Below are 11,421 nucleotides of genomic sequence, written 5' to 3' on the forward strand. Positions count from 1 at the left end.
AAAAAGTCTATTTTTTTGGTTAATTTATTTGTTTATTGTATAAGTTTTCTTTTGTTACATTTTTTGTATTGGGTGTGGGGGGGGGGGGGGGGAGGGGGGATAGAGACCCTTCCTTTATTGATTCTTTGGCATGTGAAATTTGAGTATTGTTGTACTCTTTTTCTTTTGTGTAAAATTCTTCTTTGTAATTTGATTTTGTTTTTACTGAATTTATACCACTAGCTAGTGTCTAGCTGCCTTTTATTAATAATATAATTAAAAGAAAACCTCAATAGAGATACACAAGCAAGGGGGGCTAGACCATACCTTACCAATTCTAATGAGGTATGAAGCCTCTACTAATTAACCTGCATGAAGAAAATAAGAGCTACAGAGAACTAAGTATTCTATTATCATCATTGTCACATCCTAAGCCTACACCCTGGGCGCGACTTGCACTCGAGAACCATTGATGGCCTCAAGCGAACCCTTGGTCTGGTTTACTACTCAGGGGAAGACTTTACTCAACAAATATAAGTCCATGAAATAAACTAGAATGTTATAAAAGAAAACATTCCAACTGGCCAATAAGGCAACTCAAGTCTTAAAATCAAAACATCTGAAATATCAAGACTAATGAACTACTAACTAACTGTCTATGAAGCCTCTAATTACTAAGAGGGATGTCGGGACAAGACCCCCGATCATCCTAACAACTGAAATAATAAAACATGAAAAAGAGATCCTTCGAAAAGCAATGAGGCTCACCAAATGACTCTGAATGCTCAGCTGGATCATGAAGCGTTGGATGCAGATCTTGGTTACCTGTATCTGCATCATAAAATGATACAATCCAATTGGCATCAGTACATTGAATGTATGAGCATGTGAGGGGAAATCTAAACAAACATAAGCTTGAACTGGAATATGAAGGAAACACTTACCTCTTCTCAACTCAACTCAACTATTTTCAATATAAAGCAGAAATAAAGATGCAGTATAAAGAAAAGGTTTAAAACATGAAGGTAACAACTTGATGCATTTAAAAACACACAACAACTCAGTTTGTATATGAAAATACAAGTAACTATGTGTATAAGTATACAAAATATCTCCGTGGGAGTTTCTCTTACTGACAACTATCTCTATGATATTAAGTGATTGTACAACGTCTTGCCGCACGCTGCCAGGGCCGTCATATACCTTGCTATGGGTATAGAACCTACTACTAAGTGGATCCACTAGTCTATTCTAAAAGCATTAAAGAATCATCTAAAAAGTATGACCCTTTTCTACCCATGTTGGCTACACGATTTATGGAGACTTTGAATTATCTGAATTCAAATGTGTCCCCAAATCTTTGCTCAATACTACTCCCAAATATACTAGCTCATATGTTTCAAAAAACATAACTCTTTTCGTGGTTTGAGATTATTACTCAAAACTAGCTCAAAAGCTCTCTTGGAAATCGGTGTTTCCTCCCTTGTTTAAATGTGAAAACATTTTAACTCTTTGGAATACTTAGTTCCCATATAATATTTTGAAGAAAAAAACTTCACTCTTACTCTTTTTTTAACTCAATGCTCAAGTCTTTAAAACAAGTTAAAACGTTTGTAAAAGACTTTTGAAAAGACTCTAAGAACTCTCTAGACTTGACTCTTGACTTTCCTTGAATTTGAATTTATGGATTCAATGTTATGATTCTTGTTTATGGATGATTTCTAGATGTTTAAAAGTCATTTATAGTAGTTAGAATCGATAGGAATTGTTAGTAAACTTAAGAAGGACTTAGACGGGCAAAACGTCAGAAAAAGGGTAGGGACAGGCTACCCTGGCGCACTGCTGGCGTGGGGCGCCAGCCCCTAAAGTTCAGAGGCTCTAATCTGGCGCACTAGCGCGTCGCGCCAGCTTCCCCCCAAGCTAACCCCAACGAACTTTTCTTCTCGTTTTCTGATCATAATGCGACTAATTTCAATTCTTTTTCTCAATTTCTTTTTAGATTCAGATACCCAATACATGTACACAAGTATCTAATCAAACACAACTTTAATTTAAAATCGACATGATTTCATCAAGAACTCAACAATCCCATCCTAACTTAAGAACGAAAGCCAATTTCAAGAACACAATTCAAGATCATCAAACTTTCAACTTTCTAGAACGAATTTCGTTGACATAAACATGATTGGCGCGTGGGTGAACGAACCCAATGCTATGAAAGTCTCACATACATCTTTAGGGATCAAGCCTTGGCGAAAGCCGCAACCAAATCCTCAAGAAATCGACGAATCTTAACCTTTCTCCTTTTTTCTCTTCTTGAACTCTTTTCTAAAAACCCTAGAGTGAATTGTCATTGCGTAAACTGAACCAATTCAGTTTAGATCTCTAATTAATTACTAAAAAATAATTAAATATGATAGGGTAAGGAAAAGACCAAAATACCCCTCTTAAATCCGGGTAACTTTCCTTAACTAGACAACCCGACTTCAAGGGCATATCTCCCTCATACGACCTCGAAAAATAGCAAACTCGGTGGCGTTGGAAAGATAATTCAAAGACTTTAATTTGATATCTTCTAGCCTATCTAACTCATCCTGTACTAGGAGTATGGTCGTTTGAAGTTGACTCAAAACTCATACTTAGCATAACTTGCCAATATTTCCAAATTTTCATTCTTTCCAAAAATGGTTCTTTCTAATTCTAACTCTTTCAATTAGCGGGGTGCTACAATCATAGAGTTTATAATACACTCTATGATGATATTACAAATGAGGATGCTTAAGTAGTACAAATAAAAAGTATAAAAGCCATGATGAGATTTGAGTAATTAAACTCAAACTTTGTTTTACAAAAATATGAACTAAAAAAGATAGATTGCTCTTCTAATGGAGTGTTTTCCTCTTGTCTTCCTCTTCAAATCTGTCTAACAATACTTGATAGTTCATCAATTCTTCTTAGATTTATTGGATCTTGTTAAAGTTGTTGACAATGTCATATGATTATGTTTTATTAGTCGTATCGGTAGGTGCCTTGGAACAAACTCCTCAGTCATCTTACCATCCCAACTATTTTTTCTTCCATGCTTCTTTTTGTTGTTGCGTTATTGCCTATGAGAAATATCTGCATCCCTAGCTGCATTTGCAAAACAATAATTCAACATATCCTCTTCTTCACTTTCCTCAAAGGTGTCCTCATTTTGTAGTTAGCAAATCTATTTGTGGAGAAAGGACTACTACTAACATTTTGTAGTTGTTTGTTTGTGTTAATAGGCATAAGAGAACTCAACTTTTCAACATTAGAACTCACCAACGCATCAAGAAGCTTTTTGTCACCAACTGAAATTTTTTGAACATTAGTACCTGTTAAAACCAATTGTCGCTCTATATGTCATGGGGATGAATCACTGGTAATACCACTACCCTTAGGCACAAAAATTGGTGCTTCGGGGCTCAATTTTCTATGAGTTGTGACATGTTCATTCTCTTCTTCCACTCGGTTGGCCCATCGACTGTCACTTGTAACACCTTTTTACCCGCTAGAAGTGATCAAATTATTTGTCGGAGTAACTTGAGAGATTTAAACAATCGGTAGAGCATGAGAGTTAACCATATTCGACTTAGGAGCACAATGAGGCTTAATTAGAGAGGCTCCTGGAGAACCAATTTGAGCTCCAACTTCAACCGTTACCCTTGCTTTATCAACTATATTAGATTGTCCAAGTTCTTTTATTTGTGCCACAAAAGTAGCAGTTGTGTTAATGGCTACGTCTTCAGTCAATAGCTTTCCAGAAGCGACTTGGGACGCAACAACAAAAGCCTTTGAATTAGTTATCTTTTCTTGAAGCTCAATCTTATCATTTGTTGTATCTGCAAGTTCACTCCCTACCCTCGTGATCCCTGCAACTGTAACACTTTCTTTTGAAGTTGCATTATAATTTAGTTGCTGCCCAACTTCAGTTTGACATGTTTGCTGCCCAGAATTTTCAAGTTTCGACGTTGCAATTGAATTTCGATCAAGCACATGACCTGCATTTGAACCAACTTGATATTCACATGAAATTACACGTGTATCGCCATTTTGATATCCTTGGACCTTATCTGAAGTTTTCGGAGCATCAGCCAAACTTTTTCCAGAGATGTTTAACAACTGAACCTCTGGTCCAGGAACCAAAAGGCCCTCCTGAACCTTTATTCCAGGCACCAAAAGTTCCTCCTGCATTGAGGATTTTTAATAAAGGGGTTCAAAATATGAGAAGTAAACACACAAACTAGTGGAAGGAGATTCGACATCTTGTCACGTCCCGAGCCTACACCCTGGGCGGGACCGGCACCCGGAGACCATTGCTGGCCCCAAGCGAACCATTGGCCTGGCTTTCTTAACTCAGCAGAAACCTAACTCAACAGAATAACTCAATGCCATGCAAAGACATAAAACAACTTAACCGATAAAATCTGGCCCAAAAGGGCAACTCGAGTCTCAAAATAGAATATCTACATATATACATAGATGAGAGACTCAAAACTAACTGACTGACTGTCTATGAAGCCTCTAAATACTGAGATGGATGTTGGGACAGACCCCGCAACATCCTAATAAAACAAAACTAGGAGCACAAAAATATCCGAGTCCTCTGGAAAGCAAGGAGGCTCACCACTGACTCTGGAGTGCTCAGCTGGATCAACGACGTGCTGGGTGCTGATCCTGGGTATCTGCGTCTGCATCATAAGCGATGCAGGCCAACTGACATCAGTACATGAAATGTACGAGTATGCGAGCTGGAAAGCTAAACAACAACTTAAGCTTGAAAGGGATACAAAAGAGAACTTACCTTGGCTCTGTTCAACTCATGAATAACTGAACTCAGTATAAAGCAATAAGACACATGCAATATATATAAAGCTTGTAAAACTATTTAAAACATGACGTCAAAATCATATATATAATATCATGAAAATACCATGCTTCCTCTCAAAGTCTACTTGTGCAATGCATAAATGAAGTCCTATACCCCCATCCATACTAAGCAGAACCCCTCGAGGAACCATGTAATTTCTACTGTGGGAGTTCTCTAACCGACAGCCACCACTACATGTATAAGTAGTGATACAACGTTTTACCTCATGTTGCTCAAGGACCACCCTATACCTTGCCGTGATATAGGACCTTACTTTAACTTTTGCTTAATGGATCCACTAGCTTAACTTTCTTGATCATCTAAAAAGTAAGATCCGAGAAATCCCATGTTTGGCTACATGGTTCTTATGGAGAGTTGAGTTAATATGAACTCGTGTCCCCAATTCGGTGCTCAAGATTACTCCCAAAAATACTTTAGATCATAAGTGTTTTAAACACATCTTTCTTTTGTTGAGATAATTAATCAAAACTTAGCTCAAAGGCTCTTGAAATCTCTTTCTAAAAAAAGACATCTCAAAACCATATTTTAATATGATCATTGATGACTCGGGATATTCATACTGCTTAAACATTGATGGTATATCTAGAGACCATACTTTTTAAACATTGATGACATGCTCGATTTGTCATACTAATCATATCTTAGAAACTCTTTTGCAAAACTCATCTTTTCTCAAAAAGAGATAGTACTCAAAATGCTCAAAACTCTTTTGGAAATCTCAGTTTCCTCTCATCTTAAGTGTGAAAACATTTATAAACTTCTTTGGGAAATACTTAGTTCCCTAATAACTTTTGAGAAATGAACTCAACTCTTGACTCTTGACTTATCTCGAAACTCTTGACTTAACTGAAAACTCTTGACATAACTTGAAACTCTTGACTTAATTGAAAACTCTTGACTTAACTTGAAACTCGATACTCTTTACTCGACTTGAAACTCTTGAGTCTAAAAAAGAAGTTATAACGTTCAATGAAGACTTTTGGAAAACCTTAAAGACTTGCTTTGACTTACTTAACTTCTAAGCTTGACTTCTAACTTCACTTGACTTCTAACTTCACTTGACTTGGAAACTAACTTTCCTTGAATTGGAATAATGAATCCAAGGTGTTTGATCACATGTTATGGATGAGTTCTTGACGTTTAGACGTACTTTGGAGTGTTGAAAACAACTATGAAACATAGGTATATTACCAAGGAACATGTATGAAAAAAATGGGAAATGAAAGGAAAGGGAAGGATTGGCGTCCTTGGCGCTCTAAGAGGCGCGACGCCAACCCTCAAACTTCAGAGGGGCCTGCTGGGCGTTCTGCCAGGCGCTCTGCCCCAAGGGGAAAGTTCAGCATCCCTTTTTGGGGTGCGCTGGCTGGCGCGACACCCCAGCCCTTTTCCCCAAAAATCCGACTTTTTCCCCTTGTTTCTTTCCAACTCTAAACCCTCTCAACCTCAAAGGTTCAAAGCAGGAAACACTTGGGATCATAAACCCCTCAACATACAGTGGATTTCAACTCAAAAACACAGCTGGAAACATGTACTAAACCAACAAGAAACTTCAACAACACAACCACAAGAATTCAACAATCACAACCCAACAACTTCAACAACACAACCAATCTTTTCTCGGAAATAAAACGAGTTTGGCGTGTGGGGGAAAGAACCAACCCAACATTACTTGCATTATCTGTATCATCAGAGACTTTATTTTCAGTTTTTTTTTTTTTGCATTCAAGAAGTCTCGTGCATCACCTGCAATTGTTCCAGATTGTTTGTTTTGTCACCTTACTGCTCGATGTCATCTTGATTACCCTCCCCCCTTTTGTTTTTCTGGATCATTAGTCTGCAATCAACATCTTCATGACCTTGGTGCTTACAATAGTTACAATACAAAGGAAGATTATCAAACACAACATGTTGATAGTGTTCAACGAGCTTATCAGATTGTTCATCCAAAAAATGCATCCTTACTCGTTTCGGATGCTTGTCCATAAGATCAAGAATGACCTTAACTCTAGATGTGCTAGGTCTTGTCCTATCTTGAGTGGCTTTATCTATGGCTACTGGCTTACCAATAGCCGATGCAATTTATAACAAAGGTCTTCGAGCAAAAAGATTTGGCGGCAGATCCTATAGCGAAACTCACGCCAAAGCTTTTGAAGTTTCTTCCTGAGTGTTGAAATTTTATGTCCATGGAAAGTTACGGAACAGATGTTGTTCCCCATTAAATTGAAGATAACCAACCCGTCTCGAAAGAGCATAGCAAAAATCTTCATAAAGATCACAACGAATTAAAATATGTCGTGCTGCAAGTGAGCCAATTAAATTCTTAGTGAAACTATTTATTGATTTTTTTGGAGTTTTTAAAGTGTGAACGAGAAATGAGAAAAAATATATCTTTTTAATTACACCAAAAATGTTTTTTTTTTTGGATTGTACCTTTCCATCCTATGACTCTTTTATTGTCTATAAACTCAAAGGTCTTGCCTCAGATTTAATACATCGACAATATCGAAATATAAAAAACTTTTTCCCATCAGTTTTTGGATTGTTTTCAAAATAAAGTGTCGCACTGAAGTTTTAATTTGCAATTACGATTACTTTCAGAATTGGGGATGTGATGACACCTTTCTAATCTTCGGATAGGTAAGCCTACCCAAGATCACAAAATAAAATACGAAGCACAAACATGCGGAACTAACATTTAAGAAACAATATAAGTCATAAAATGATATTTTTCGTAAAACTCGTAAAATATGAAGAAAATAGATACAACTCTTCCAAAACCTGGCTTGAAGCACTAGGCTCTGAACCTGCACAACAAGGTGTTATGAGAATTTGTGTTTTCTACTCTTCTAATAAAGTTGTTTTTTAAATTTACAAAAAAAACTTATTTTCAAAAAAAATATTTTTCAAAACATGAGAAAACGAATACATACCAAACACACCTTTGAGATATGTTATGAAAAGTTGTTGTCTCTTTCCAAGATTAGCCAATTCCTAGAATGATTCGCCTTTTTTGTTTGAATTTCGAGAGTTAAATTTTTTAATTTTATAATGAATTCGGATATGAAAAATTTATTTTTTATAAAATAAAATTTACGTATATGAGAACTACATAAAAAGTACTATAAGTCACAATATTTAATAATTCATAAAAGATATATGCAAAAAGTTATGGTTAAAGAAAAGATTTTGAATCGCAAAATTTAAATTTGTCACATAAATTGGGACAAAGAGAGTAGTTTAGTACACACTAGCTAGAATAATTTAAGGACAAGCATTATGCACACAAAAAAGAAGAGAATTAGCTATGAAATTTGTTGCAAATCTATCGCTAAATCGCATGTAGCTAATAATATTTGTTGATAATTCATTGTTAATCCATCGCTAAACTGGTTTACGAACAAAAGGATGAGAGATCAGCCTTGATCTTCTGAATGGCTGCAACATCAGTCTTGAATGACTTGGCCAGAATCCGATCATCGATTGTACCAATAATGCACTAGTCCTTTTGGAAGCACAAACATGTCACCAAATTTGTAGAGTTTGAGTACAGAGTTTGTTAGTACTGTCCACTAAGTCAACCTCGAGGCTTCCTTTGATCATGCATAATAGCCCGGCTACACAAGGGTGGCTGTGGTGTGGGGCGGGTCGGTGCCCCCTGCCACAGAATTGAAGTACAACAAGTGAAGTACTCTGTCCAGCCAAAGCAGAGAACTCTGCCTTGCTAGCTTTTGCTACTTTAAAGTTTGCATACAAAGACATGATCGGCCTAACCCGTTAAAGTAATTTAGGTCGGTCAATAAGTTGACTTGATCCATCTTGATATTCTCAATTCGGCCCATCTTAAACTTTGACCGATAAGGTGTCTTGTCAAAAAAATTCAAGGTGAATTTATTTTTTTTGTTTGATATATTATTTAAATAGTTATAGTAAAGAACTATTTTTATTAAGTACTAAAAAACTATAAATAAAGAAATTAGCATATGTCTCACAACTCTGTGATTGAAAGAAGAAAATTGGAACTATGAAAGAGACAACATTGTTTGAACATCTTAAGAAACATTCATTTGAGGAAGTTATTAAGACATAAAAGTCTACATATTTGAATACAAAATGAAACAACATGACTGCTAACATGAGAAATGTAAGAACACACTAACTTTTGATGATAGAAATATCCTAAACCATATCTCTCAACATATTGGTAACTTTGCAAGTAACATTTTCCAGCTACAGTCTAGAAAACGAAAATAAGCATGTCTCCATGATCTCTTGAAAAGCAATGAACCACAAACACCCCAAAAGCTTAGTGCGAATCCAATAGCCATTGAAATGTAAAACCAATCCACTTCATCTTTGTCACTCTCATCAACTTCATATTCGTGATTTGGAATATTGTCATCTGAACTACAATTCACCAAGAGTGGAAGTCCGCAGAGTTTGTTTCCTTGAAAACTCGTGGAAATAAAGCTTTGAAGTTGAGTGCTCAACGGTATCATACCTGACAAATTGTTATCAGATAGATTCAAGTAGCTCAAAGTGGTCAAACTCGAAAAACTTTGTGGAATTTGACCATAAAGTTGATTTTCTGAAAGATCAACAGATTCCAAGACTTTCATGTCACCAATGTCGTTTGGAATCCTACCAGTTAGGTTATTTTTGGAAAGATTAAATGATCTTAATCCTGCAAGACGTGTTATACTTATAGGAATATCTCCAGAAAGATTATTACTAGACATATCCATACTCGTAAACAACGCCAAAATTGTGTCATACTGGTACATGTTGCCTTTAGTCGTCACCATTGCACTCTCTATCAGAACTCCTATATAATAAGAATAATTTAAGTCTTCATCATCTTCCAATTCCTTTTTTTCTTTGACCATCGAACTCAAATTGCCAATACACCTTGGTATGATTCCAACAAATGTATTGTTTGCAAGGTCTAAGATTTGAAGATCTTTGAGGTGACAAAGTTCTTGAGGCAATTCACCATCGAATTTATTGGACCGAAGGATAAGGGCTATCAAGGTTGGAAACCTCATTCCTAACCAAGATGGTATCTTTCCAATAAACTCATTCTCAGCTAAATCTATTTTATGCAATTTTGTGCAGTTTTCCAAGGATGAAGGAAACGGACCGTTAAGTCTATTTCTTCGTAAGTCTAATGATCGCAAATTACTCAAAACCTCCATAGATCTTGGTAAGCTTCCAATCAAATTATTGTCCCTCAAGATTAAAACCGTCAACTTTGGCCAATTCATCCAACAATCAGGAATTTCTTCTGATAAATCATTTCCCCCGAGATTTAAGATCTCCAATTTGTAAGATCCATTCTTTGTTTCACACAAAAAATTAGATAAACCTTTGGAAAAAGAATTGTTTGAGAGATCGAGCTCAGTTACAATGGTTGAAATCAAGGGTAATGGTCCACTAAAATTGTTGGAACCCAAGTATATTGTCCAAGGACCTTCATGTTCATCCGTCCACGAAGGTGTCGAGATGATTGGAACCTCACCAACAAATTGGTTATGAGAAAGATTGAGAAATCGAATTTGAGAAGACAAGTTCCAAAACCAAGTTGGAACCTCACCTTGTATTCCACCATCTGATATGTCGACATTCATTATCCGCTTTTGAGTTCGGAGCCACATGGGAAACAAAGGGCCTATATTCCAGCCGCCTATTACAATGTCTGTGGCTTGAAAAGGTGGAATCCAATTCTTACTCACTTTTAAAGTCAGATTATTTCTAGATGCAGAGAAGAGTTGTAATTGTGTTAATTTAGAGAAATGACTTTCTGTTACAACACCTTCCAACCTATTGTTATCGATGAAAAAGAATTCTAGCATTGAAAGCTGGCCAACACTTTCCGGAAGAGCTCCTGTGAGTTTATTATAGCCTAGTCCCAAAGTAGATAAAGAAGAAGTATTTCGCAATCCCACTGAAAGGAAATTACTCCTAACATTGAATAATTCAGATACATCTCCCTCAAACAGATTTCTTGAGAGAAAAAGGTATAAATGATCCTTATATATTTCGACTCGAACCAATCACTATAAATGCTTAGCTCAATCACATGACGAGTGAGATTGTTGCACAGGACCCCTTCCCATTCACAACAATCTTTTCCAACAACCCAAGAAGAGAGAATATTTGAGGGATCATCTACTTCTTTCTTCAAGGTCTCCAACGCTCGTTGCTCATTTTCTCTGCAAATCCCTACACAAACAACAAACTTGGTATTTGTAAAAATAAAAAACAAGAGAACCCATACTGTTATTGCTAACACTTTCATGGTGTGCAATGTTTTAGACTAGCAAATGAAAAGTATTTTTTGTGTGTGGTAGTTGTTTGCTTATATTTTTCACTAGGCCAAGCAATATGTATTTATAGCTATCAAGAAGATGCATGTAGATTTTTTTCCTCCTTTTTAAATGGTACTATATGTTAATTAAGTCAAGTCTTCTCTACAACTTTATCAATTGTCCCTGTTTGGACCATGCATGTACACCATTCCCACGTTGATG

The 11,421-nt window shown here is 36.3% G+C and overlaps 1 protein-coding gene across 1 annotated transcript; it reads right to left on the reverse strand.

Moving 5' to 3' along the window:
• Positions 1-9,084: 9,084 nt before the first annotated feature.
• LOC125828046 (receptor-like protein EIX1) lies at positions 9,085-11,166 on the reverse strand. Its single transcript, XM_049507377.1, has 4 exons — positions 11,163-11,166; positions 10,942-11,113; positions 10,074-10,852; positions 9,085-9,716 (listed from the first exon to the last, which is right to left on the reverse strand). The coding sequence occupies exons 1-4, from the start codon at positions 11,164-11,166 to the stop codon at positions 9,085-9,087; spliced, it is 1,587 nt and encodes a 528-aa protein (XP_049363334.1).
• Positions 11,167-11,421: the final 255 nt, after the last annotated feature.

Source organism: Solanum verrucosum, unplaced genomic scaffold (assembly GCF_900185275.1).
Source record: "Solanum verrucosum unplaced genomic scaffold, falcon-dt-bn FXZP01001106.1, whole genome shotgun sequence".
In the NCBI taxonomy this organism is placed as follows: domain Eukaryota; kingdom Viridiplantae; phylum Streptophyta; class Magnoliopsida; order Solanales; family Solanaceae; genus Solanum; species Solanum verrucosum.

What these genes read in the sequence shown, in the direction of transcription:
- LOC125828046 (XM_049507377.1), bottom strand. An exon ending in CTAAGCATTTATAGTGATTG is followed by an intron (nt 10,853 to 10,941) that starts GTTCGAGTCGAA and finishes ATTCAATGTTAG; the next exon opens with GAGTAATTTCCTTTCAGTGG. An exon ending in AAGATCTATGGAGGTTTTGA is followed by an intron (nt 9,717 to 10,073) that starts GTAATTTGCGAT and finishes CTTATTATATAG; the next exon opens with GAGTTCTGATAGAGAGTGCA.